The sequence below is a fragment of the Strigops habroptila genome, chromosome 7 (assembly GCF_004027225.2).
Source record: "Strigops habroptila isolate Jane chromosome 7, bStrHab1.2.pri, whole genome shotgun sequence".
Taxonomy (NCBI): Eukaryota; Metazoa; Chordata; class Aves; order Psittaciformes; family Psittacidae; genus Strigops; species Strigops habroptila.
In genome coordinates, this window is record NC_044283.2 from 47,331,689 (window position 1) to 47,359,467 (window position 27,779).

Consider the following 27,779-nt stretch of genomic DNA (forward strand, 5'->3'; position numbering starts at 1 on the left):
ATCCCACACCTTGAAATGAACTTATCTTGCATGTCAAAATCTGAGCCTCTTTTGTTTATGGCAACTTGAAAATTGACCTGTTGCATTTTTTCCACGTGACTAATTTTATATGTACAGAATATATGTTTGTACTGGTGCCATCCTAGGCCAGGTGAAAGCAGGAAGCTTTCTGTGGGCATGCCATCTTGCAGTAAGAGAGGATGAATTAACCTACTGAGCTTCTATTATAAAAAAGAGTCCTTTTTATTGCCAGAGCAGGTGGGCTTAGTGAAATACAGGATTTTTTTTTTTATGGGAAATTTACCTAAAAGAATAACTTTTTTCCTTTCTGAGTTTGCATTTAGAACTCAGTACCACTCCTACAGCAAATGTAAGTGATGGAAGGTGGTGAAGCACACAGGCCTTCGGAGCAGAGAAAGTGTTCTGTATATGTCCTTTTTTTCTTGTCCACCCTTCACATGCCAGTCATCAACTGTGAAACAGAACTCTGATTCTTTCTGCAGGCATATGGCTTGAAAAGTACTTCTGGTAAAATTAGCATTCTGTTTTTGTATAGATCTGCAGGGAAAGCTATGGTGTGACAGAGCAGAAGAACCTGATTGAAGATGGAGATAAAATTATGGTGCAGAAGGACAATAGGTAAGTGGGGCACATGTGGAGATGTGTGTAGTGAAGGCAGCTGCAATGCCACAGAAACTTTGAGGTGAAATGTGGGGGAGAATTAGAAGCCAGTGTGAACAAATTCTAAGACCAGTTGTTCAGAAGTTACTGGGTGCCAGTGGCACTAGGATAAAAAGCAAGTTTTTGTCATCTTTCCACCAATGTCTGGAAAATGTCCCACACCCTTTTGGATGGACATCTTCCCTATAAAAGGCCTTCATATAGACCCATGACAGTTTTCTCGTCCTAAATAGAGGTTGCAACATGATTTTGGCCCTTGAAGATTAATCTCCCTGATGGTTTAGAGGGGAACTGTACGTGACCAACAAAACTGAGGCTGGCAAACTTTTTTATACTGTTAATTCTGGAGCCGGAAACACTTTCCCTTGACTGTGCCTGACAGAGGACCACCATCCCTGATCAAAGTCATAAGGCCCAGCTGTACATAGATTCCTTTCTGTTTGATTGAACACCTGAGAGCTGTTACTAGCACAGCTACCATTTCCCTCCTTTTTTTCCAGCTGCTAAACTATTTTCTTCTCATAATCCTGTAATTGGATTTCTACAAATGCCTTTATTAGTTGAAGCAGTATTCACATTCTTTCTCTGCTGGCAAAACACGGTGATCCAGTGACTAGTCAAGAGCATGGTTAGGGGCTTGTGCTAGGAGTGCTGAAGACCTTGCTGGCAAGCCTGGAGATGAAGTAATTTCCTATTAATCTGATTATTTTAAAGGGTTCTGATTGTGTCTAAAGCCTTACTGTAACAAAAGCTTTGTCTGTATTACGTTCTTACCTACTTTACTACTGCCCAAGAGGGTGCAATTATACAGTTAAATAACTGCCTCCATGGAAAACCAACATGAAGATGGAGCAGTGTAAGTCTGTCTCCCTGCAAAGAGAAGATGGGCTTCAGGTAAATAGAGGAGAGTTTAATTTACACTTGTGACAATGAAGTAAAAATGAAAGTGCCAGTGATTGTACCCGTCAGGTTTTTAGGCTGGGCATGTAGACTCAAAAGAAAGTTGGCCATTTTTATACTGTGTGCCATACCTGGCCTAGAGGGAGGAACAAAGATTTTAGCTGAGTGAATGTTTGAGGAGAGCACCCAGGTTAGCTCCTACAACTGTTTAAGTCAGGATAGGCAAAAGAGAAGAAAATCTTTAAGGAGAAAGGCTAGTGTGTAGCTCCACTGGCATAACACATTCCAAAATGCAATTTCTTTGTCTTGACTAAGAGTTTTGAACTCAAGCTAACCTTTAAATCCAAGTCTAGACATGGCTGTCAGTTCACCTTACAGTGCTTAATGACTTCCTCCACCCCTACATTTAGAGGCCAGGGACCAATTTGCTGCCCTCCTGGCCTCAATAGTTTGCTGTGGGCGTATCTTTGAGCACTGCCCTTCCTGCTTGAGGAAGGTTCACTGGGACCTGAGGAATGACTGGAAAATGCCAAGTAGGAAATGCTTGCATTTTCCCTTGTCCTGTGGAGTTCCTCTTGGGTGTCACAGCATAAAATGTTCTTGATAAAGGGTTCATGACCGTAACAACCAGAGAAATATTAAGCAACAGTTAAGTGCTTAATCAGCTTGGCTTTCCGTAACTATCAGGAAAATGACAATAAAACAAATATGCTGGAAAATAACTTGCCCTTTGCTATATGATTTCTTATTCCAAGTTTAAACATTTATCAGTCTGCTTCCTTATCTTTCTTTTTTACCTTTGCACCCATCCCTCACTGCTTTTACATAGCACATGCATTGAGAATTCCTTCACCAGAAAGTCAAAATAGTTCTTTCAGCTGTGACCTCCTCAGCTAGAGGCTGAGATACCAGGTCCTGTGGTGTTCCCTGAGCTGAGTGCAGGTGTGAGCTGCTCTTGAGCGTCAGGCGAGAATGTCACTGCGCAAATAGAATTCTAGTGTTGCACTCGGATCATGGTGCTTGGAGATTAGGAAAGAGAAAGTAAAATAAAGTTGCTTAACATCCTAACAAAATCCAGAGACAGGGTTTGGCCAAGGTCTGCCATAGGTTTCTTGCCAGTGACTACAGAATGTTGTTTTTATTTTAATGCTGTTCTTGGGAGCCCTTGAAGCAAAACAGGGATGTCATTCTGAGAGGAGTCATTCTCTTTGCCACATGCTCCAGATGAACAAGTCCTGTATTTATTTAACCAGTGTGTGAAGGCTGAAGAGGAGGTTTCTGTGCTTTCTAGGACTATTTTCTTGCTCTGTAGTGAGGGGTGTTTCTTGACTTCTTTTGGTGGCTTTCCCTTTGGGGCCAGGAGTTTCAGATCAATACTTTACAGAGCAGCATTTCCTCACTCTGCCTCTAGGCTACAGCTTTGGCTTTGAAAGTGCTGAACCACTGGGAAGGCTCACTGGGGACTGAGTCAGCAGGAGCTGCCTCTGAAAATTCACCTAACTAGGACTCTGAGCACCCTCTGTTCCCTGTCCCCAGCGGAGTGCTTGCTCACAGCAACCTGGCAGTCCCAGCTCATTGCTTGTGGGCACAGTGCAGAGTAACCCCAGACACCTGCAGACTGAGAAGAGCTGCAGGTTATTTCCTGGACTCCCTAAATGTAGGGTTGCAAGAGTTGGGCCAGGACATGTACCTTTGCTGACTGAATCCTGATACCTGCTTAACACAGTCTTTGTTGTGCAGGCCATGGGTTCCACAGGGAAGAGAGCTCTTGTTCTTGGCACCTCCCCAGTGCTTGGTGTCACCCTGGCTCCCTCCTGGCCCTGTGGGCAACTGAATGCAAGGCCACTGGGTGGGTTTACTGGTAGTATAGAGCCTGTGCTGCTGGGGGACCTCCCATGCTCTCAATGCTGGGGAGTAAGCAGACACATGCTGGTACTTGCTGCCTCATACTTTGTCCACGTTGCAGTGACTCAGCTCAGTGAGAGGAGGGCAGTGGGTTGAACCTGTTGGAGACCCATGTTTGCAAGACATATTATAGGCAGAAACAGGAAAACTTCACAGTGCTGCTGCTCAGGCATATAATTAAAAGTGCTTTCCTTTGCCTGCTCTCTCTCGATGCACCAGGGAAGAATTTGTTGAAGCCTACGTAAATTACATCTTCAACCTCTCCATCCATGAGTGGTACACGGCCTTTTCCACTGGCTTCCTGAAAGTGTGTGGTGGGAAAGTCCTGGAACTCTTCCAGCCCACAGAGCTCAGGGCCATGATAGTTGGAAACAGTAACTACAACTGGGAGGAATTGGAAGAGGTAAAGCTTCCCTCTTGTCATATGTTTCTTCTTTTTCACAAGTACTTGCATGAGATGGGCACTGCCTGGGACATGAGAGGTCATGAGCCACAGATGTCTTTATATTAAATGCTCCTTGTACATCTTTCATTCACATGGAAAGTTTCTTACTGTGCTGTCCTGCTACTGATGAAGCTCAGGGAGGAAATTTAGGATGAGAAAGGACAAGGGAGAAGGACTCCCATCTGCTGTTTTTAGGGATGAAACCTAAGACTGAAGGTGAAGACCCTGATTTTGTCTCTTCCCTACAGTAAAACTTGCTCCACTGCACAAAGGCAAAAAGTGCACAGGCAAGAATTCAAAGGGGAGTCTGGGTGCAAAGCAAGAGTTGTATCCTCTCAAAATGCATAGATCAGCAAGTAAGTCTTGCTCTGTCTCAGCTTCAGCAGTAAAAGTGGCTTTGCAATGCGGAACATGTGTTCCTGTTCACGAGTCCAGCCTGTGAAGAGGTGCTTCAGGATTCCTTGTGACACATGTAATTAGCTGAATAGCTAGAGGCCTAATGCCTCTTCCATATATTGCTAGGAGAACCCTTTGTTGGGTCTTTGAGCCATACTATTGCCCTTGACCCATCCTGTACTCCATTTTGTAACTGTCTGATGTCAGATACCATGAGAGATCAGGTCTGGGTTCTGCTGAGTCTTTGCTTTCTAGTGCCAGATGAAATGATGTGACTTTCTGCTTTTCAACAGAGTGCCATCTATAAGGGAGACTACACTGCAACACACCCAACTGTGAGAATGTTTTGGGAAATCTTCCATGCATTTCCCTTGGAAAAGAAGAAGAAATTTCTCTGTAAGTATCTTGCAGAGTGTCTCCTGAAATTGAAGACTTAGCTGGGAGTGTCTGCAGAGCTCCAGGGTTGTGGCACATTACATGAAGTGCTAGAAGGTGATCCAGCATGAATGGTTGTCATCTCCTGAGTTATCTGCTAGTCAGATAATGTGTTTTCTCCCTCTCTTGGGCTTGTCTTTTGTGTTCATTTTTACCCTCAGAATCACTGGGGTATATCTGTTGTACAAGATCCAGTGCAGTCTCTCTCAAGGGCATGCAGTATCATCTATCTGTTGGCATTGCCAGATGGTGAATTCATAGCAGCCCCCAGTGCCCATGCTTCTTCTGGTTCCTTCTGCAAGCTGAGCTTTCAGGCATTGCAGCACTCCTCTTGTTAGGAGTAATGGGGCAGTAGTAGGGTGACAGCTGAGTGGAGAAGCTAGTGTGTAATGTGGCAGGAAAATGAGACCACATATTGGTGTGACTGGGTAGCAGACACCTCCTTTCCTGATTGTGGTCTCCTTGTGGATGTGGGCTGAGACGGAGAGGAAATCCTCTGCAGAAGTGGACTTGGGAAGTTCTTCGACACTCCCAGCTACCCACAGATCTGAGCTGCTGTGTGGGGGTCACTTTATTTGGGGACAAAACGGAGGACAAGGAGAAATACACGGTTTTAAGGGCAGCTGGTTCTGGGTTTGTTGCTACACCCAGCAACTTCTGCTCCCTTGAGAGTCCTGGTGGACACCATGTTGTCTATAAGCCAACAACATGCTCCTGCTGCAAAGAAGGTGAATGGTATGCTGGGCTGTGTTAGGGGAAGTGTTGCCAGCAGGTCAAAGGGGGTGATCTTACCCCTCTGCTCAGCACTGGTGAGGCCACACGTGGAGTGCGGGGACCAGTTCAGGGCTCCTCAGTGTACAAGAGGCATGGACACACTGAAGATACTCCAGCAAAGGACTGCTGGGATGATTGTGAGACTGGAGAACCTCTCCTGTGAGAAAAGGCTGTGAGAGCTGGAACTCTTCAGCCTGAAGAAGAGAAGGCTCTCAGGGACTTAATCAGTGAGTACAAATACTTCAAAGGAGGGTGCAATGGAGACGTAGCCAGGCTCTTCTTGGTGGTGCCCAGTGACACGACCAGAGGCAATGGGCACAAAGTGAAACACAGCGGGTTCCTTCCGAGCATCGGGAAGGGCTTCTTCCCTGTGAGGGTGGCTGGGCACTGGCACAGTTAGCCAGAGAGGTCGTGGAGTCTCCATCCTTGGAGAGATTCAAGATCTGGACACAGTTGTGGGCAGCCTGCACTAGGTGGCCCTGCTTGGGCTGGGGGTTGGCCCAGAGGCCTTCCAGAGGTCCCTTCAACTTCAGCCACTCTGTGATTCTGTGACTGCTGGAAAGGTAAAGGCCAGTGGTTTTATGAGAGGGTTTTTTTTTTTTTCCCCCAAAGAAATGAGCAGTCAAGTAGTTGTCCTGCATGTTTGAGTTGGAAAAATGGCTCAGCCAGAACTTGCACACTGAAATGAGCAGCTGTAGAGAGGGTCCCGAGGTCCTGGTTCACAGCAGAGGCTTTTGTGGGTAACTCCTCTCCAACTGCCGTGGCTAGGACAGTGCATAAGGGTCATGCTCAGGGGGAGCATGAGTAGGATGAGGAGCAGCAAGGAGGAACCAACCCTGGTTCCAGCACTGAGGTGCTGTGTCTGGGAGGGGTGGCAGCAGGGAGGCTGTCCCCTCTGCCTTTCCGCATGGGGCTATGGGCATTAGACAGCCCTGGCTTTGTTTTATCCTGCCTGGGCATAGGAGGAAGCTTTTAAAGGAAGAGGGTGTCATAGGCGTCTATTTTCTCATCTGTGCACCCAGCAGTGGCCTTGCCTCTTGCCTCTGCTCTCCTGCACCTCCCCTGTGAGGCTGGTCATGCCCTGTATGGAGTTCATGCAGCGTTTCAGCCCCTCCAGGCAGGGTCCTGCGGTGCGGGTGGGGATGGAGTTTGCCTTCAGGTGCCTGAACTGCCCACCCTTCCCTCTGCTTCTCCCAGTGTTCCTGACGGGCAGCGACCGCATTCCCATCTACGGCATGTCCAGCCTGCGCATCGTCATCCAGTCCACCACCAGCGGGGAGCAGTACCTGCCTGTGGCACATACCTGCTACAACCTCCTGGACCTGCCCAAGTACAGCAGCAAGGAGATCCTCAGTGCCCGGCTGGTGCAAGCCATCGATCACTACGAGGGCTTTAGCTTAGCTTGACCTGTGCGGGAGAGGCACAGACACTTGGGTACGGAGGAAGAAAACAATGGGCTTGGCTTTATTTTTGTAAGGGAATGGATCAGGACATTTGGGGGGAAAATATAATTAGTAATAATAATAATAATAGATTGAGATGATGCAGTCTCAGCCTGATTCCCCCATCATTTTGTGGGGCTTCAGCAGGGAGAGGCTATTGCTCTGAATTTTCTCATCTGCTGAACAAAATTAGTTCGGTGGGCATTTTTGTTGTTTCCCCTCCCAACTGGACATCACTGCCCTCACAGCAATTCCTTGTAGTTTGCTTTTATTGCCCCTACACACACACACTTACCTGTCCTTTGAATCAAGTTTAAATATTTTGATGTTCCTTGCATTTAGGCTATGATGGAAATTGAGGATGAAATAGTGATCTCCTTTTTGAAAAGCTGTGATTTCCCGACACCCTTTTTTCCTCCCTTTTTTAATGCAAGCTGGTTCTTGCTTGCTTCGAATAGAAATACCCTTCTGCCCTTTGCTTCTTGGTGGATGGTAATGGGCTGGGATGTCATTTGTGACGCCTGGGGTGGTGTATTAGGGGTGCTCTGTCTTTTTGCACCAGGCTGTCTCATGGAGAATGTGATGGATGGGGGAGTTGGCTTGTTAATCACTTGTCTCAAATTTTGTTTCCAAGCAGTGTCATCTTAAAGAAGCCTCAGGCTCCTCTGGAGCAGGCTTTGTGTTGAGGCTTGTGGAAGGACAAACCCTACCTATGATAATGGGTTTCTCAAAATGCATCTCTCTTGCGTGGTGTTTGTACCTTGGTAAGTCCACAAGCCAGACAGGTAGGCTTTGCCAAGCCCTGTTTTTCCACCTGAACAGAGCTGTTATTCCAATGCAAAGTGAGGGGCTGCTCTTACCACTGCCACGTTTCTTCAGGAGTCACCTGTGTGTGAAAGTATGTGTGTGTGAGTGCATGAGGCGTGTATGAGCTCTCCAGTCTCACCAAGTTAGAGAAAACAAACAAACAGGCATGAGATTCAGATCAGAGGCATAACCCTCAGTTTGGAGATTGGTTTTATTTTTGCAGTTAGGGTCACACTGTTTTGCTGTTTGAGAGGAGCCCTTTCACTTGACAGCTGTTTGGCAGAGTCGCCCTGAAAGACAATCTGTATGAATTAGACTGGAAACGTACAGGAGTACTTGAGTAGGCAAAATCATTACCTAAATATATGCTGTAAGACTGGAGAGCCTTTATCCTCTTCCCCCAGTCTCACCCCGCCGTTAAATGAAGTTTGAATGATTTCCTTCCCCTTTTACTCCCCCTCCCTCCCTTTCCTCTCATTTTTCAGGTCTTGATGTAAATCTCATTTTAAGCCTAGGGTGGTTTTGACATTAACTTGTTATTAGGACATAGTATTTATGCACCATGTTCAATAGACAGTATTGAACTTTGCACCTCGTAACAAAAGGTTTTAGGCTTCTGGATTTTTTTAAGACAAGCTGTGGGCTATCGGAGCCCTTCAGCCTCTTTCTAATGCAGCATTGAGGACAAATATACAATTATATCAAATGTTTATTTTCAATGTGTGTGTACATAGTACAGTATTATGCAATAAATCTGATGTTTAATTCTGACTGAGTGGCTGGCTTTGTGTCGGGAAGCTGCCTCCACTGACAGAGCCGGAAGAGTTTTATCTGCCTGTCCAGGCTCAGCCAGTCAGGCATGTCCTCTGTGGAACAGGAATGAAGAGCAGACCTGAGTCTGTCCATCTCTATCCCTTCATCCCCACATCCCTCGTGTTTCTCCTCCTTTCCTCACACCTCACAGGCACCAATGTGTGCAGTGGTGCTTTCCTTCATAGCACTGAAGGCCACCAAGGCTTTGCCAGGCTTTGGCCTCTCCTGCCTGTCCCGCAGGTGTAGGCAGGGTGCAGTTTGGTGGCTGACAGGCTCCCTTGAGTGCCAGGGCATGCTGCTCTGTTAGCTTGGGAAGCCCCCACCAACTCGCCCCAACATGGGCCTGGGGAGAGGGTGCTTTGCATCTGGTGTCTGTATAGTTTTATAATAGTGTATATAGAACATATACACTTTGGATTTAGAGTGTCTTGTGCATACAGTGTATTGCATGTGTTGTATGATTGTAGATATGTCTGTGTAATTATGCACAATATACAGAAGTGTGTATGCTCTTTTACATAATATCTACATGCGTGTGTATAGATATATTTATACCTCATGCACTCATACACATACCTATTTTCCACTAGCAGATGTCAGTCCTCTTCAGCTGAGGAGGAGGAGGAGGAAGAGGAAGGGGCTAGGGTGAGTGCTCCTTCGGTGTGCACACTGCTATGCACCTGCAGCTCAGGCCCTCCCTTGCCACCTCATCTTGGGGCGATGTTATACTCAACTCAAGGCAGGGGTGAGTGAAACATCAACCTGGCTTCTCCTCTCTACTATGGCAAGAGCCAGCCCAAGGCCATGGGGACAAGGGCAGGGTGGTTGCTGCTGCCCAGCCATGGGCGAGCAGAGCTGAGCCACCCTTGGCAGTGAGCGTCCTGCATGTAACAAACTGTCACCAACCACCTGCAGTCAAAATAGGTTTATTTCCCTGTTTGATACAAAATACAACATGTACACATAATGTTTGCTGAGCCATTTACCTTAAAAAAGATGCTGTAGCTTCAGATTAAACTTGATTACATAAATCATGTAAACAGAGCCAGGCACCTATTTGCTGAGGTTTCTGTAGCTGTATGTGGCCTACAGGGGCTGTGTGACGCTTACCGAGTTGCTTTTATACAGCAACTGCAGTCTTACAAAAAGTGATTATTACTAGTTCCTTGCAGAACTGTATCTTGTTTGATGTATACCCATATCCATATACTAGGAGATGGTTCACCACTGCATGCAGGTGTGCAAAGGGAGGCATAAGGATCACTCTGAACACAGAAGGTCCAGCAAGTGTCCAGCACTTGGTGCTGCAAGTGACAGTACAGGTTGGTGCCTCTCAATACCTGGAGCCATTGCTCTACATCCAGCTCCAAGGACGAGGGCTTTTTATGTGTTTTCCCTGACTTTTCTTTCTATGGGGGCACCAAGGCCCATGAGGTGGAGAGGGGCTGGTCACCGCTGGCCTCTCACAGCCAATCTATGTGTTTCAAATCCCAAGCAAAGGGCCTTGGATGCTGCATGCTGTGATGGGTGCAGGCACCAACACCTCCGTAAATCCCAAAGGAAAAACATGAGGGACCAGGAAATCCTGCTTAGTGTCAACCTGGCTCATGCTCGTTGTGCAGCTCTGCATGTTGCCTGTCTGCTATAGCCATGGCAGGCTGTGACCTTTGGTTGGTAGTATGATATACCAGGCGCACTCAGCCCCACTTACTCCCCTTCTACCGACCATGGGTTACTTTGTACTTTCCCAGCTATTGAACTCTGTGCAAAAGTTATTTGTTACTCAGTCTGTGACAATTTCAGTCTTTTTTATTTTTTCCAAATAGTGGCCTTTGTCACTTTTCTATCTGAGGCTGGGCTAACCTCATTACCCTGTCTTTAAAAAAGACCCAAAGAAATGGTGAAGCACAGTTGAGTGCTATTGCAAAGCTAACAGCAACACTGGCTTTCAGTAAGGCTGGAATTTCACCCACTGCACGCACTTACTTACAGATAATAAGCTCCCTAGGTTTTTTTCAGTAGTTGTCTCTTCAATTTACCATTTTATGGCTGGAGAACAGTTGCTTTTTGTACTGTTTAAATGTTTGCAAGGGCAATCCCCTGCAGAAACAGCACTGCCCTGACCCTGAACCCCCCTGACCCTGTTTACCAGCATGTCATCACATTTAGCATTAATACAGCTCACCCCCTCCTGAGCAAGGACCATGGAGACAGCAAAGGAGGACAGCTCCTCTTCAGAGGAGTGAGAGGGATTTAGGTGAGACAGACATAGGGAGATTTCTCTCTACACACATAAATTCTGCAGTCAGAGCAGTATCACAGAACTCACGGCAAAGGGTTTTGAAGAGCTGAGTCCAGCAAGTGCTGGTACATGTACCGAGTGTGCGCCTCATCCTAAGGGTTGTCTTCCTGCTGGAGCCAGTGAGAAAGATGGTTAACTCCAGCAGCCACAGGGTCAGGCTCCAGTGTGGTCAGTGCCTGTGAATCACTGCACCACATCCCAAAGGCAAGTGAACACAGTCACTTCCCAGCACACAACTATGAAATCAGCCCAGGCATGCAACAAGTGCAGGGCCCAGGTTTTGGTCTGGTTCTGCTCATGCTCTTGGTGCTAACAGCATTTTTTTTGGCAACGCAGGCAGGGGATAGTGCTGGAATGGGCATCCTCTGCCAAACCAGAAGGTGCTTTGTAAGTGCACCCACTGGGATAAAGGGTCTTCTTGCCCTTAGGAATATGGCAGTGTCCAGAGATAGGCAGGAAGCGAGCCACCCTTTCCATGCTGTTATCCCACACTAGAGGACAGATGAACACATCACTTTTTACAGTTTCCAAATGTAAAATTAACATCCCCATCTGTACATAAGTAAACAAAGCCCTCTCCTCTGCCTTGGCTTAGAGAAACCAGTCTCGACTCAAATTCCCTTCCCCACAGTCAGCAGCCTTTGCATACCCCCCTCCAATAGATGGGAAACAGAAACAGTGAAGCCCAAGTAAGCTGGAGCACAAGCTGAAGCACAACTCCACGGCCTGTATGTACACCCTGGACCAAACCCACACCGGTTGCCACCAGGATGGCAAGGGCAAGAGCGCAGCCCCAGGATGGCCCTGCTGACTGGCCCCCACTTCAGCCCCAGCCCCGGCCAGCAGCAGGCACGGATGGCCCCACCAGCAGGGATGAGTTTCACCTCTGGGTACCGTGGGGACAGTCACAGGCTACGTCTCGGCTCTCACCTCTGTGGCTTGCTTCAAGTACCAATGAATCATGGATTTGCAAACATCTCCAAAGAGGATTCTTACTCTCTGAATCTTACACATACCAGGAATAACAACTGATGTCTTAGCAGAATAATTAAAAGATAAGATGCTTTAATTTCATTGCCTTGAACATAAACATCCATTATTTGACTGTTTACTTGGGAGTAAACAGAATAAAACCAAATGCAACTTGTAAGAATAACAAGTTTTTCCTCTATCTTTAACTCTTGCAACCTCATTTTGTCAACAAGCCATTCATCATCATCATCATTTAAATAAACCGCGGTGATTTACTGTACCACAACGTGGTAACACACAGACACACGTGTCTGAAATGGCCCCAGTGGATGGGAAGCCCAACAGACCGTACTGCCATCCTACAGGAGACAGTTTGTTCTAGTGACACGGAAACAGGTTGTCTTACACTCAACAGCTTATTTATATCACATAAAGTACATTTTTGTACAGTGCTTCACACCTTTTAAAACACACAGTCTTGTATTTAATGTTCTCCAGTCAATAGTCACTGATGTTGGCATAGACAAACCGTCAAACAAAACACAGAGATGTTGACTTTGAGGAGTGTGGCAGGGCAAACATCCTCTCTGGCTATTTGTGGTTAGTGGGAAGTCAAATCAGCTGTGGGAGATACAAAGACAACATTTTAGTGCTCAGGCCTCAGAGCCCTCCTCCTGTGCAGGCCTGGGAGAGAGGAGTGACAGCATCTGCAAACCCAGGGCAGAACATTGAGCATTTGTATGTGTCTTTCCAGGACTTTGATTTTAAAATCCATTTCTTCTCTATGACAGTCTTTCCTAGCGGTTCCCTTTGCAATCAGGCAGATGGTTTTTCTTCCTCTTTGCCATAGGGAAAGAACAGTTTAAAAAGAGAAATGGCTAGGTATGGGGTTTTGTTTGTTTTAATGTACAATCTCAGTTAACAGGTTTTGTTTCTTTTAGCTTTCAAAGTTCAAAAATAGAAACTCTCTAAAGTGCATAATTGTACTTACATTTCATATAAACTATCTGAAACTCTAGCAATATACCATGTAAACAGCGGTAACTAAGCATCAGAAAATGCTACAATCTCATCAGTTTAAAAATAAAATGGACTGTTCCCTACATATTCATTTATCAAGATTTGTCAGGGGCAAAACCCAGCAAAACAGATAATTTATCAGTACACAGTGCAAACAGGCTTTAAAAAATAAGCAGAGAAAACATATTCCTGGAAAACCTTGGCCTGCTGGAAAGATGCACGGCTATGAAAAAGGGCAGAAACTGCTTCTCTTGTCCATATAAAGATGTCCAGGCCCAGATTCAAGCTTTAGTCCATCACCATTCAGCGAAATCCCAAATGAAGACCAGCTTGAGGCACATGCTCACCGCCCATGTTTTTGCTTTGCTGAACTGGGCCTGAACAGTTCAAAACTGAGCCAAAATACCTAAATAACTAGGGAGAGCCGACTGTGGTCTCCGAGAGGACGAGTCCGTAAGAGCAGGCTGAAGTACAAAGGCACGGCTCTGATTTCCTGGGCTGCCCTGTGCTCCAACAGAGGTTTACCCTGATCAGGCTTTCCTTCCAGTCAAACATCTCCAAAAGCAGCTTTTGCACCCATCTGTCACAGCCCAGTTAACACACCCAAAGGCTCAGTGTGGCAGAGGCAGAGCCCCACATCCCTCAAGTGATGGGAACTCAGCATCTCTGGAGAGCCAGGCCCCAGGTCAGCACACAAGTCCTCAGGACTCTTTGGAAATCTGAAGTTTAGCCTTCACTGATTTTGTATAGAACAGGCAACTCTGCAATCAGTAAAACAAAGAAACAACAAGCAAATGACCTGGGAGTCCCCATCCTAAGTGCTTTCATTAATAATTAACACACATCATTGCCTTACCCATCCAGACTAGAAACGGGCATGTGCAAACTCACTGTGAGAAGGTTGCCTTTTGAAGGGTGTATGGGAATCTGAAGAGACCAAAACAGCACCAGCCTCGGCAAGAATTAACACAGCACATACAGCAAGTGAAAGGGGGTGAGTCTGAGTACCACAACTCAAATACATGTATTTGTGAGCCCACTTGCCCAGGTAAAGAAGGAAGGGGGAAAAGTTGTTCTGGGAGTTGTCTTCTTGCCTCTTTCGGCATGACTTGTGTGAGGTCTGGCTACGATGACTGGCACTGTATTTGATCCCAGCCATTTGGCTTCTGCACATTAGCTCCACAGGGGTCAACACCAAAGAAAGCATTACAGAAATGCTCTCCCTGGGACATCAGGGTCAGGCCCTGGCTCAGAGCAGGCTGAGTGGATGCAGACAAGCCTCTGGAGTGGGAAGCAAGCCCAGTGGCCTGGGACCACAGAACTGTGAGCCCTCAGCTATGTGGTGCATCCCTGGACTTGCCACCTTGCACTTCTTCAGGCAGCATCTGTTTGACATGAACACCTGAATCAGGTGTCCCAGGACTTTCTGTTCTGAAAGTCAGAGAAGCTGTGGCTGCCCCATCCCTAGCAGTGTTCAAGGCCAGGTTGGATGGAGCTTTGAGAAACCTGCTCTAGTGGAAGGTGCCCCTGCCCATGGCACGGGTATAGACTACATGATCTTTGAGGTCCTTTCCAACTCAAACCATTCTATGATTCTTTATATCATTCATAAGTTAATTTGAAAACACTGAATTGTCAAAACCTGCACCTGAGACATGGGCCCTTTCCACTGGCAGACCATGGCTCTAAGCCGCCAGTTCCCCACAGTATGCTCTGTGCTGGTATACCACCTATACACACCAGGAAGAGAAGATCACCCCTTGCTGCCACTGCCACAGTGTCATTGCTGCAGCCCAGAGTCTGAAAGTGTACATGAAAGCACAAAATTTACGCTAGCAAGTATGCATGACACCCATGTGTACTGTCCAGCTTAGACTCTTATGTTTGTACCAGATGATGAAGCACATGTCCTGATGTGATGAGTCTTCCAGATACTTGACACCAGACAATTAACTGATCAGCTACCAAAATCCCAAGGGATTCTGACTTAAAGCTTTTAAAACCTCTTTTCTTCCCAATTGCCCAAACACGGTCATAATGTTACAGTATCACCTTCCAAGCACAACAAGCCCGCAAGAACCTTGCTGCACGGCTCATTTTCTTTGCTATCCCAAGCAGATGCAAGTCCTTTCTTCTACTTCAGTCGAATTGGCCATCAAGAAAGCGGGAAGAAAACCCAACTCAAGCCTGGGCAAAACTGTAACTCATACCAGCTCTGAGCAGTATGAGTTATACTGGGACTGGGAGATTCTTACACCATTTCTCTAGAGCAACAGAAAATGCTGGACTCCAAGCAGTCAGGTCAAAAGTCTGAGCAAATCTTTACTGTAGCTTCAAGAGAACAGTCTTGGCGCTATCTCGCCTGTGCCTTCACATCCGATCAGTCAGAGCATTTGTCTGTTAAACTAAAGTAGAAGCTATTTGATGATTTAATCACTATTCATCCTACTGTGCCTCTTGCTACGATATCCTGGGGAAAAAAAATAGCATGGCTGGCTTTGATATTCTAAATATTACAGGATCTGTAAGCAAATCAAAACAGAAGGATCCCTTCAGTGCAGTCACTGAGCGCAGAGTCATGTCTCCTACACTGGCAAACTCCATTTTGGGCATCAGGCCTGGAGAAAGAGTGGGCAACAGCAAGTGTAGAGAGTGATGGAAAGCCACATTTCCTCACCCTCCCACCTCTGGGAATGGCCCTTCAGTTCCCAGGGAGCTTCTCAGCTCTTCCCAGCCAGGCTCCCACTGCAGCCACTGCATGCATTTGTCCATTTGGTGCTCTGTCCTCTTTGTTTACTGGCAAAAATAACTTTTTCCTTTACATGATCTTGGAGCTAATATCTCTTTTACTGATCAGGACTTCCAGCAGCCTCAGTTTGGCCTTAATCTGCTTGTATTCGTTGTATTCTTCAGCCATTGGAGTGCGGTCTTCTTTCTGCACATTCCTATGGGAGTGAAAGCAGATCATGAGAAAACAGGACATCTTCCCTCAGCAGCCTCCTCCCTCTGTCCCCCCAGAAGACCTACAAAGCAGCTCCTCTCCTCCACTTCCCATCGAGGAACAAGACCAAAACTTTTATCTTTTGAGAGGGGGAAAAAGAAGAAGGGCAAACAAAACTGCTCAAGCATTTTTTGGGATGCTTGCACATTGAGGCTGAACACAATCCCATGGTTCCAAATGCAAAACCTTATCTGAAGCATGCCCTGCTTATCTGAAATCACCAGCCTCTACACAACAGTTAAAAAACATTGCAGGAGCCATCTCAATATCAGCCTGCTAGCATGGCAAAATAAAATACAGCTTCTCCTGGCTTGCCACCACATCACTTACATGAACAGGCGTGAAAGGGAAGATGATACCTGATCAGATTTCTCTCCAGTTATAGGAAACTTTAAAGTTTTCAGTGATTTTACAAGAACCTCTAAGGATGATGGCTGGTGGCAAGAAACTAACAAGATCATTTGAGTATAAATATATTAAAACATTCTATCAGCTCATTAATGAGGGGCATTTTCTGAGAACAGTAAACCCAGCCACACTAAAGCAGAAATACTTGTTAAACTAGTGTCTGAATGCCTCACAGACAAGCAAGAACAGGACACAAATCTAAACATACATCATGAGGAAAAAACCCCATTAGTCTATCGCTGAGAAACTTCCACTACTCCTGTCAGCTGTGCTAGAGGCAGCTGGATTTTCACAATCTGTACTTTTGCTTCCCACTGCATGTCCTAAGACAAAGTTTTCAAAAAGGCTGTGGTCCCTGAAGTTCTTTGGTGGGAGGGGAAGTAATCCGTATTAATGGGCAACTGTTACAAATGTGAGTAAAATGCAGATGAAGCAATATGTAACAGTGAATTTGGGTAACTTTCCATATTTGGAGGTCTTTGCAGATGCCAAGCAGACTGAAAGTAGCTGAAGGACAGAGAAATTATTACCTTCCATTTTGTCGGAAAAAATTATCTTCAAAGTCTCTCAATTTTTTTCTGATCCGCTTTTTCTCTTCCCTGACTTCTTGGAGCTGCTCTAACAGTTCAGGGCTGTTGGGTTTAAATATAAATGGGATCATACATATGTACACAGTTATAACAGGAAACATACAGTAAATCTACAAATGCATGGTTGTAGGTATGCCAAGCAATGGAGCTGCTCCTGCAAGCAGCTCTGGCAACCTGATGTTACTTGTAACAAAAAGCTCTCTGAATTTACTTCAGCAAAACAACCATACACTTAGGCTGAAGCCTCTGAGGAGGTCAAGTGTGCATTTCACAATTCACTGAATTAAACTTACTTGCTGAAAATGGATCTGATTTTCGTGACTTATACAATCAAGATCCAATGGTCACAACTTAAGGCTACCAGCTACGTGTTTGTATCAGACCTAGCTGCTTGAAACTAGCAAAGCTAGTTCAACATGACCTCTCCAAAACCTCAAAAACCTTGTAGAATACAGGGTTGTTTTCATGACAAAGGCTTGCCACTGGTGAAGTGGAGCTACTGTTTAGTGCTAGAATCCAAAGATGCAGAAGTCAAGAATCAGTTTCAGGACAAACCCTTTCATATGAGGGTCTATAACATTTAAAAATAAAGCACAGAAACTTCTAACTCAGATCAGAAATGGGAAAAAAAAAACAACCCCTAGACACTTTTCTGACAAATGAAATGCTATTTTAGCAAGAAAGAGCTTTTTGAAGTTGCCTGTGAATTCAACATACATGGATGCTTCGTGGAGGTTTGAAAGCCCCATATCCTGATTGCTCCTAGATGGCATCTTATCATCCACTGGGGAAACAAAGCCGTCAGCATCATCTTCTAGTTGATCCAAGAAGCTACGCACGTTGAAATCTGTTTTCATGGTAATTGTTAAATCTGGCTTCACATTGCTGTCCTCCTCAGACCCCTCCTCTTCCTCCTACAGAGAGGGACAGAGCACCCCCGTAACAGAATAGGTTACTGCTTCCCTTCTCAGAAACAAGTACCTCCTTTCACGACATGCACTGGGGAACAGGTATGTAAAGAAGTGGATAGGCAGAGCAAGCACTTCAATTGCCAAGCAATACAGACACCAGAAGACCATCAATAAGACACCCTATACCCAAAGCATGTCAGAGAAACTGCGACCACTAACTCAGATTGGTGGCAACAAAACTGAGTGAAAAAATATCTTGGGTTCTTAGCAACCTGTTGCTGTGTTTGATTTACGTACTCTGATGTAAATAAAACCACTTACAGCCATTGTGCATATTGTATAAAGCATACTGGCCATCCTCTAAGTTTCCTCACAAATACACCTGGCAACATACAGATTGCCAAGTTAAAAGGTGAAATATTCTCTCAATAGATGCAGCTCAACAGCTCTCTCTAATGGCTGAATTCCAAGACCTCACATGCTCATCCAGTGGTATCAATGAGCTCAGATCAGTCTTTCAATGGTCCAAACGTGGGATATGATTAACCATAAAAGGACTACTGTTGCCAACATGTTCCCAACATCAGTTCTGTACCATTTAGCTGGATTACACTAAAAAATTGGAATGGAAACACTTTGCTCAGTGCAATTTCCCCAAAGTACACTGATGAATTGGCTGTGTTCAAAGTTTTTGCAAAATTTATAGGCACAAGATCTGAAAGTCCTTGCTGTAGCTGGTACTTGTGCTAATTCATAATTCACAGCATTCTCACATGTAGGGCCTGTCCTGCGACACTGTCCAGAAATCATTTGGATTATCAGGGAATAGGGCCCAGTTTTCTCTGACATGCAGAGACATTGCTAGAAGGCAGTTTTCAACCTTACTATAAGGAATGAGGCATAAGCATTAGAGGAAGGTAATCAATGCTAGCATGGGCAATAAGTCTCAAATATGTATGTAGGTGTATAAATTTATTTTACAACCATGTGACTCTAGCCAGGAAAGATCTAAGCACATGCATATCTTTAAAAGCTTTTGAGGGCTAATATCACTGAAGTCTTCAAGTGTATGCAAAAATATATTGTTGTATTGGGATCAAAAGAAGCCATTTTCTTTACTTTTTTTTTTTGCATGTGATTCCTTGTGAATGGTTCAACTATTCCTAAAAGATTGCTCCCACATTTCAAGCAAACAGGGAGAAAGTAACATTAGGACCTGCCATAGTCCCATTAAATCCTTAAAGTCAATGATTTATAAACAAAAACATCTACATGAAATCTGAGTTTGCCCAGAGTTTTGTTTTTATGTTAAAGCTCTAGGCCATGAAAACGCAATTCAAAGCCACAGGCTAAGAATTACAACCAAGATGGAGGCGTGAGGATGAAAAAAAGATTAGCTGGGGAGAAGTTTTGTGTAATAATAATAATAAAAGATACGGAGAAGTGTGAATACATCTCCGGAAAATCTGCAGGGAACTTGTGAAAGTTAAAGCAATATTTAGCATATGATTGGATAAGACCATTTCTCTAAACGTAAATGATATAGTTTAAACGGAAGGCATAAACCAGCAGTCACATACTGTTTTTAAACCCTGCAGACAACTTCAGGCTGGGCTGGAGAGTGGAGACCATATTTACCAGTCCCCAAGCATGCCATCCTGCCCTGCCAGGTAAGGGCAACTCCGACTGCAGCAGAACACCGATCCTGCTGTGGCAGGGAGGAGGATTTGCTAAGTCAATCTTAGCAGTAAAAATGGTATGCTTTATATTAGGAGAATCTCTCTGGCACCAAAAGAGGAGCTCCTGTGCCCTTTCCTGGGAGAGTAAGTTGCTTCTGGATTCCACTTCTGGAGAGAAAGGAAGCAGTGTGACAAACTGCTCCCAAGAACACATGCGAGGTGTATTCCCCACAGACACCCATGGGACCATCTCGCTTGCCTCGTGCCAGGGCATCAGCGCACTGCCCAAGCCAGCAATGACTACTCTGGCCCAGAGCTCAGGAGTGAGCCTCCTGCCAATGGAAGCCCATGGGAGGACAAGAAAGTGTAGAAATTTCACTTGTTTAGACCTGAGTGCCAAAACACTACATCTCGCTGTCACAAGACCTCTTAAAGCATTTTGCTGTTTAAAACTAAGGAGTGAATTAAAGGGATTCTTTGCAAGAACTTGAATGGAAACAGCCATCTAAAGCCTTCACTATAAGCAAGTCTCATATGGGAATCTCATTTTAAACCTGCACTGGCATTTACACCTCAAACCAGAATGATCTTCACTGACTAGATCCATCTGGCTTGCAGCTGCTTAGATCTTTAGGCAATCAGAAGGCATTTAAATTTTCCAGAGTTGCAAACATAAAATCTCCAGAGTACCCCATCATCAGCACTCTCAGCAAGCAAGCTGCCCAAGGACTTTTTTTAACACAGACAATATTCAAGATATTGTACCCAAATGTTCGGTAAGGCTTCACCTCAAATTACCTTTCAAGCTTTTATCCAACTCTCCCAAATGCCGCCAAAAAAAGAACCAAAAATCAAAACACCTGACAGTGGACAGTGTCAGGGGCCCATCAAGACAGGCAGTGCTCTGCTCATAGTGGACCTATGCAAGGGATAACTTTTGGGGCCTTTTGGCAATTTCCTCTCTTTAATTCTGAGTGCAGTTCTGTGCAAAGCTGCCCTGTAAAGCTTCAGGGCCCCATTTAAGTGTTAATAGGCATGTAATTGTTTAATGGGCTTAAGGCTCTCACCCTGATCTTCAATCAGAAACATCTCAAGGTTTGCATTCTCTGCAGGACACTGCTGAGCTGATGCAATGCAGCACCAGCCATACTGGTCAGGGATCATAACTGACAGTTGGAAGTTTTGCCTCTGGGTGCAAGCATAGGTGAAAAAGAGAGGACACGCTAAAAGAAAAAACCCGAAACCTAACAAAAATAGCCCCCACCAGACCACTATTACAGTTTTGATCCAGCAGTTATCTAGAAAATACCAAGAGCTCAGTGGTGGTTAACCAGCCTTCAAACAGCAGTTTAACATCTTCACTCTGCAACCTGGTTTTAATGAATACGTGCCTTGAACTGTCCATTAATATACCATCTACCGTAACTGACTCATCATCAAACCACCTTGGATGTCTAGGTCTGCAGTACTTACACCATTGACCAGACTCTGGCTGGTTAACGGATAAAAGACCCAAGTGTGCTGAAGCACTTTTCTCCCCTGTTACACTGCAAGGGTAACAAAAGCAATTCAGGGCCCAGCTCCATGCTACACGTCCTGGTCAAATGCTGAACTTCCATTCTTCCAAGGGGAAAAAGGCCCAATATCACAACAGTCTTCACCACCAAGAATTACTACCCCACAGCAGCATGAGAAAGAAATACAACAATCTTGCCATCCAAATCTGACTAAGCATTAACTAACAGAACTGGGTTGTTCTTACTTCCATCCTCATGTGACTTGCTTAGAAATACCCTTCACAAGGTGTTGACAAAGAGCCCTGGATAAAATAAGCACGTGAATGGAAGTAGGGAAGGATCCCGCAAGTGCCCCGGTTGGCTCCATGTGTGAGCGTTAGTTTTGTGAGAGCTCATTCCTGCCACGGTGCTGTGTGCAAACCACAGAGCTTTGGAGTGAAAGAAACTACTGCAGAGCAAGTTAGTGTCATTAAAGAAAGGAGAGAGGCAAGAAAAAAGCAAGGTACAAAGGGAACTGTGATCTTTTTTCATAAAGAGCAAAATAAAATCTATTCTGTGCAGGTGGAGGGGGAAGGAGAAGGGTGGGAAAGAGTGCAAAGGAAATACTGTAGTCTTATCCACAAGGGAAGAATTTGATCAGAACTGGCGAGGCTTAAAGCAGCTACTGATTTTTCAGGAGGACACTGCAAAAAAAACCAACACTGATGGAAAAAAGTATCAATCAATCATTCTCTTTCATTGGTATAAGGGGGAAATTGATGCAAACTGAGCAATTAGTTAGCAGCTGGAGGTCTTCACCTTTATCTCCTTGAAGAAGGAAGCTGTTTCGCCCTCGATAATTGGCTGCAGCAAAGGGCTTCTCCGCTTGCTGGAGGGGGAACCCTGTGACAGGTGTTAACAAGTACGTTACATTATGAACCCCTTTCTCCTCCATCACCTGCTCTCAGCACATTCTCATCCACACATTCACTCTCAGCTCACTGGTGGACCATCAGGAGAAAGCTATTTCTTAAAGGACAAAAACATGCCCAGTAAATCCCCTAAACATTGGGCCATTTTCTCTCAGGATGTTGCTTAGCAAGGGACATCACCGCCAAACACTTTTAAGGAAAAAGCTTGAATACTGGAATACCAGCTGGGCAGGAACTACAAAGTAAAGGCTGCAAGAAAACAAACCCCAGCCCAAGGCCCATACATACACACATTTGGTTGGCTCTCCAGAGCTACAGTGTAAGCCCATCTAGACTCTCCAGTCTTGCTTTTCAGGAGCCTAATTTCCCACTGAAGTGCCTAATGATGTAGGGGTGGATTTTCAAATGTATGCTGCCTCTGCATGAGCCTCTCACTGTTCTCACTTAGGGGCTGGGGAAAGCCAGTCTTGTCTCTTCTCTGCCAGCCACTGAGCAGTTTCAGTTTTGTGTCTAAACAGGACCTGAGCGGTCTTTCGAGAGCCTTGTGTTAAATTGCCCGTGCACAGCTACACGGTTCCTTCCTTTCTGATTGCCAGCACCGTCTTCACAGCACACATTTTAGGGAGTTCTTTGCATATTCAAGGAGAAACAGCTTTTTGTTTTGTTTTAAATACAGGATCACCTCTCACTGTCTGCAGAAAAAAACCCCACTTCTCTGTGTGACTGCACTGAGTAATGCTGTGCCAGTCTATTTGCTTCACTGGTGGTCTATGAAAAGTGGCCAGGACATGAGCGCTGCTTGGGAACAGCAAAAAAAAGGTAAAGGATCATACATGACAGACAGAGTAAACAGGAACCATGATAAAACTGTTCTCTTTCCATGGACTTAGGCTAAAAGTATTCTGTATGTACTTTTTAGATCAAATCATTTTTTAAAAGTAACCTACACAAGTTGTCTAAAATTAGAGATAGTGCACTTGCTCTCTAGAGGGGTGCACTGGATTCCTTGCTGGTGGCAGTGCCTCCGTGCCAAAGCACCACCTCGAATGAGGGAATATCCACCACTTACAACAGGATCTCTTTAATACAAATGAAGTGTTTGGAGACTGTTGGCCCCTTTCTCTCAGCCAAGGAGACTGGTATGTCCTGTGGGACCCATGCAAGTCTGTGTTCCTGACATACAACCCTGCATAACTAAGTAGCATAGAAGACCTGCAGGTCAGAGTGGATTGATAAGGAAAGGGAAGCGAGGCTGTAGCCAAACACGAGATGATGAAATACCAGCAGCAGCCCGATGGAAAGAGGAGAAACAATACAAGGTGAAATGTGCCCCATGGCTCATGGTGGGCACTAGAGCCCCTTGACCAGCTTTGCCCAACTTCAGTATACGGTGTGTCATTGGTTCACTCATTTGCTTGGTGTCTGAGTAATAAGATAGATTAGGACTTGGCCTTAGCAACTGGGTTGTATGCAAAAGTGTGGTGATTCCTGTTTCCTCAGCTCTAAACCAAATGAACAGCCCCCAGGAGAATGCTATACTCACAATGATAGGGATGGTGTTGGCTCTGGAGAGGATCTGCTTGACCAAGCGATACCTGTCATACAATGGCTTCATCACCTGTCGTTCATTTTTGGTAACCTGAAAAGGCAAAAGAGGAGAGAACCATGAAGCCTGCAGCAGGTACTCCATTCCTTAATGCATGTGCCTCTGATCGCTATTAGGCAGAGGGGGCTTGAAGGGAATTTCATGAAGGTGAGAGGTTAGCAGCATTAGCCCTGAAACTGGTCATGCAAGTGCTTGTGTAGGTCACTGCATCCCCTGTCCCAGATGCCAGATGAAGCAGCACCTGAGTTTTGGTGTGTCTCGTAATGTGGCTGCATGGGACAGGTGGCTTAAATGACCAACTTAGGTATCATATATCCACAGCACAAAATGACCCGTAGAGGTAGCAGTCTGTGCTTGTAATCACGTCTACCATCAAAAGGCACAACATGAGGTTTCCCACCCTTATTCTTGTGGCCGGACCTCAGAGGCAGTGTTTATGACCCACGAAAACAGAAAGGAGCTGCAATGACTAGATACTGCAATGTAAGGAGACTTTCCCAGGGTAGCTTAAACTACAGATTTCACAAAAGCTGACTTTCCGGCTTTGCTATTCCTTCTGATTTCCTGTCCAAGACAGCAGTTCTTCATCTTTTTAACTCTCTAGCCTTGCCCTCCACCCCTCCTCCCAGCAACCTTGCTGCAGAGAAGTTACCAGAGATCTGAGAAGAGATGAAGGTGCCAAGGCTACGTGGCATAGAGAAGACAGAATGCCGTAATGCCCACCCCAAGCCTTCCTTATGTTGCTCTGGCCCCAACTCCACTCGTGCTCCCTTCTCAGTTTCAGAGCGTTACAAACTGCAAGTGTTCATTTCTGGTTTTCTTTCAGATACAAGCTAAACCAAAATCTCAGTAGTACTGACAGTGCAGAAGGGAAGACCTCATAGACAGTAGCTAGTGTGGGGAAGCAAAGGCCTGTCCAACTAAGTACTAGTTGTGAGAAAGTTGGGTTTTATTTCTTCAATGTTTTGTTGCAGCAGGGTTAAAAAACAAGCAAACAAAATACTCAGCAGAACCAACCTGATCATCATCTTTCTTTGTATTCAGGACTGTCTGACCCACATCCTACGACTGTCCTTCCATTAAACCTTTTGTCTAACTTTAGATTATAAAGCTCTTATGAGGGGAAGCTTTAACCGATTCTGATGTCATGCCTATCTTCCTCAAGGCTTTTTACTGCTGCTAATCACCAAATCATCCGAACGGCTGCCATACAAAAATCAACATCAACAGTGTAAACCCTAGGGAGCTTTGTACAGCCTCCCTTTTTACAACAGAAATAGAAGGAGAGGGAATACAGCTTGAGACAAGGAGGAAATTTTAAAAGCAACTGTCTTTTATTTTGTCTGCAGTTGGCTTTCACTGGAGTAAGCTTTCTGAAGCTTTCACATCCTCCCTCCAGAGCAGGAGAGGGTGTGGGTTTGCAAAGGGCTGAAGATCTGTAAGAACTGCCAGGAGTGAGACTAAGAATCTGGAGGTAACATCTTCCTCCTGATAACTATGCCTGTTTCCTATGTTGGGGGCAGATGAATAGCGAGGAAGAAGGAGGAAGATCTTTTGATTCCTTGCGTTCAGTGCAAACATCTCCAAGCCTGACAAGAGGCATACAGATGGGCAGTCTGAGCTCTAGGGCCTGCATGACCCACACCTCCGAAGCACAGTGTGGCCTCAATACCTGGCAGCCTCAAGCTGGCTGTTCATTGAGTAAGCAGCTCACATGGATTAAAGGGATGTGAGCAGCATCCAACAATTCACTCAGCACTCTACTGAGTTTTGTGTTGATGTATCTGCATTCAGTTGCACTGGCTAGCAAGTTGCCTCCAACTTTGGACATTTCTCTGCAACCAATCAAGCATAAAACTGGAGAAACTGTGTAGCCAATATATATATTTAAAATTCCTAGTTTTACTAGGTTAGCAGTTAGTGGGACAGGAGGCACAGCACTACTGTTGGCTCATATAGTCTCTGTTACTTAAAAAGACTATGCTGAGGCTTAGGCTGAGAACCAAACCTTCAATTAACGAAATTTCAAAGTCAATAAATAGCAGTGTTCTGTACAGAAAAATAAACATAAGACTTGGAATGGGCAAAAAATCCATAGGTATGTTGAAGAATGGAAAAATTAAATTACATGCTTCGGTGTCTGAGTATCAGTATGGAGAAAGAACGAAGAGAATTAATTTAGGCACTGGGAGTTATGTGTATAGGGCCTGACGCAGCCTTGCACACTTACACCACTGACTTACAGCACTCTTAACTGAGAGAAAATGTAGAGCACATGGCGAAACTGCCTCACTAGGTAAACATAAGTAATACCAGCAAAACCTGAGTATATTTTGGGAGAACATCAAAATGCAAAAGGACTGTTTGAATAATAGAGCCTTTGACACAACTCTGGGGCACACTCCACATGGCAAAAGAGCAGCAGCTGAGAAACGGACCACTGCTTGCATTGTTAGAGCAGCTCAAGAATTTCTGCAGAGATGGACTTTCTGGCTTAACTAAAATAGTTCAGTTCCACCTTTTCACGTTCATCTTTAACTGGTGCATAAAGACCCAGTTGCACAATAAATCTGAGCTCCATTGTTTTTCTTGTTTAGTTAAATATCTTTAAGAAAAAGAAACCAACTTGGCTGAACTATCCCCATTCTCCTCAAGCTCTCAGTACTTTTCCACTGCTGCAGTGCCAGGAGCTGGGAACAGCAAAAGCTGATCAGCTGCAGTCTTCCTTGCCATGCAGTTCAGTGTTGCTAGGTATAGACTGCTTAAAAACAAATTGAAAAGCAGTTGTATAAATAAAGCATCAGAAAGGGGAGAAAAAATAAAGATACACTGACAAGTTAGGCTCTGGGCTTGATCTCTTTTTAAACAGATTTAACTGAGTTTACTTCAACAAGATGCCACCTGTTGATTTATGTGATTGTAAAAGCAGCAAAAGCAAACTTTGTCTCATGGAGAAGCCAGGGAAGGTTAAGTGGATTCCCTTATGCTGGCCTTTCTCTATTTTACACAAGAATAAAACTGCATAAAACTGCATGTCCTCTCATATAACTTTGCTGTTTTCAGTTGCTGGTATATATGAGTGTCGTGGTTTAAGTGCTATAGAATATTAGCACTTCATGAAGGCATTTAAATAAATTAGTGAGCCTTTTTTAAAACAATGGACAAATGAGGAAATAATTCAGGAGCAAAAGGAGGAGATCAGAACCCCATGTGGCAGCAGAATGACAGATGTGTCAGCTGCACTAATCAAGTACTCCTTATAAGCAGTAATTTGCTGCTCCCAAACCACTGCTCAAGGGATTAGCACCACTCTGAAACTAAAGTTACTTTACCTATACAGGTGATAGCAAAGGTAATAATGTCACCAGTGAAAGAGGAGGGGGGATTCATGCAACTTGAGTGGCCTGGAAGCCACCATGTCTCTGACACAGCAGGGATCAATAGGACACAATATTTAATTTTCTGTCTTCAGAAATAACTTTTCTCTGTTAAGATTGAATGTGCAAGAAACCTCATGTCCTTTGCTTCCACTGGTGCATGGGAAAAAACCCATCCGTTTCTCAGGAGAAGAATGAAATCTCCTCTCAATTTATGCTGTGATGCTCAGGAGACTAACTGTTTCATTAATTCTTTGGCACAAGAGGGTTATGCAAACAGCAAGGTGCAGATGCCTCCCTGCAAACAGCAAGGTGCCAGGAGAAACACACTGTAGCTCCTCTAAGAAGGAGCAATTTATGCACACTTGCCTTCCCAGCTAGCCATTAATACTAGCAAACTGCAAAATTCCTGGTTGGATGGGGGATCACAAACAACTATTCCCACGTAGACTATCCCCAGCAAGGCTGGTGAGTCCGCTGTGCCACAAACTGGGTGTCTGTGGATCCTGGCAAGTGTGATAACGCACATTCAGCCTTATTCAGCCTGTAGGGTCTGTCCTACAGCTATCTGCCAAGCCCAGTGCTGTGTGCAGACAGGCTCCTCGGTAACAGCATTTGTGAAGGATCAGGGAGGTGGATTAGGGGATGCACGTGCGGTTTGAACAGCAAGAAGTTCTAGTGACTGTGACATCAAAGGAGCATTAGGGGGATTATTTACCACAGACAAAACATATCAAGGTGTACTTTGAAATAAACCCACTGCTGTACATACCGGTCTGCCGTGAATGCTTTCGTAATACAGCAAAGCTTTTTGTAGAGCCACTTTTTCGGCTGCTATCTGATCTCTTGTCATGTCCTGTGAAAAGTGGCACAGAGAGATAGAAAAG

The 27,779-nt window shown here is 45.0% G+C and overlaps 2 protein-coding genes across 12 annotated transcripts in view; one reads left to right on the forward strand and one right to left on the reverse strand.

The window, feature by feature from the left end:
* The window catches only part of HERC3 (HECT and RLD domain containing E3 ubiquitin protein ligase 3), a 50,750-nt gene extending 42,194 nt beyond the window's left edge, over positions 1-8,556 (forward strand). For 2 of the 3 annotated variants that reach the window (XM_030492772.1, XM_030492773.1), the window contains 4 exons: positions 557-639; positions 3,706-3,889; positions 4,621-4,723; positions 6,734-8,556. In XM_030492772.1, the coding sequence (XP_030348632.1) occupies positions 557-639; positions 3,706-3,889; positions 4,621-4,723; positions 6,734-6,942 (579 nt within the window). In that variant the 3' untranslated portion in view covers positions 6,943-8,556. The remainder of the gene's footprint in view (positions 1-556; positions 640-3,705; positions 3,890-4,620; positions 4,724-6,733) is intronic. The other variant, XR_003992335.1, reaches the window with a different exon arrangement.
* A 3,392-nt stretch (positions 8,557-11,948) lies between these two features.
* FAM13A (family with sequence similarity 13 member A) overlaps positions 11,949-27,779 on the reverse strand; it is a 129,221-nt gene continuing 113,390 nt past the window's right edge. For 6 of the 9 annotated variants that reach the window (XM_030492013.1, XM_030492014.1, XM_030492012.1 and 3 more), the window contains 6 exons: positions 27,665-27,748; positions 23,453-23,548; positions 21,797-21,880; positions 17,609-17,805; positions 16,832-16,933; positions 11,949-15,837 (listed from right to left, as the gene is read on the reverse strand). In XM_030492013.1, coding sequence (XP_030347873.1) covers positions 15,711-15,837; positions 16,832-16,933; positions 17,609-17,805; positions 21,797-21,880; positions 23,453-23,548; positions 27,665-27,748 — 690 coding nt within the window. In that variant the 3' untranslated portion in view covers positions 11,949-15,710. The remainder of the gene's footprint in view (positions 15,838-16,831; positions 16,934-17,608; positions 17,806-21,796; positions 21,881-23,452; positions 23,549-27,664; positions 27,749-27,779) is intronic. The other 3 variants (XM_030492010.1, XM_030492018.1, XM_030492017.1) reach the window with 2 other exon arrangements.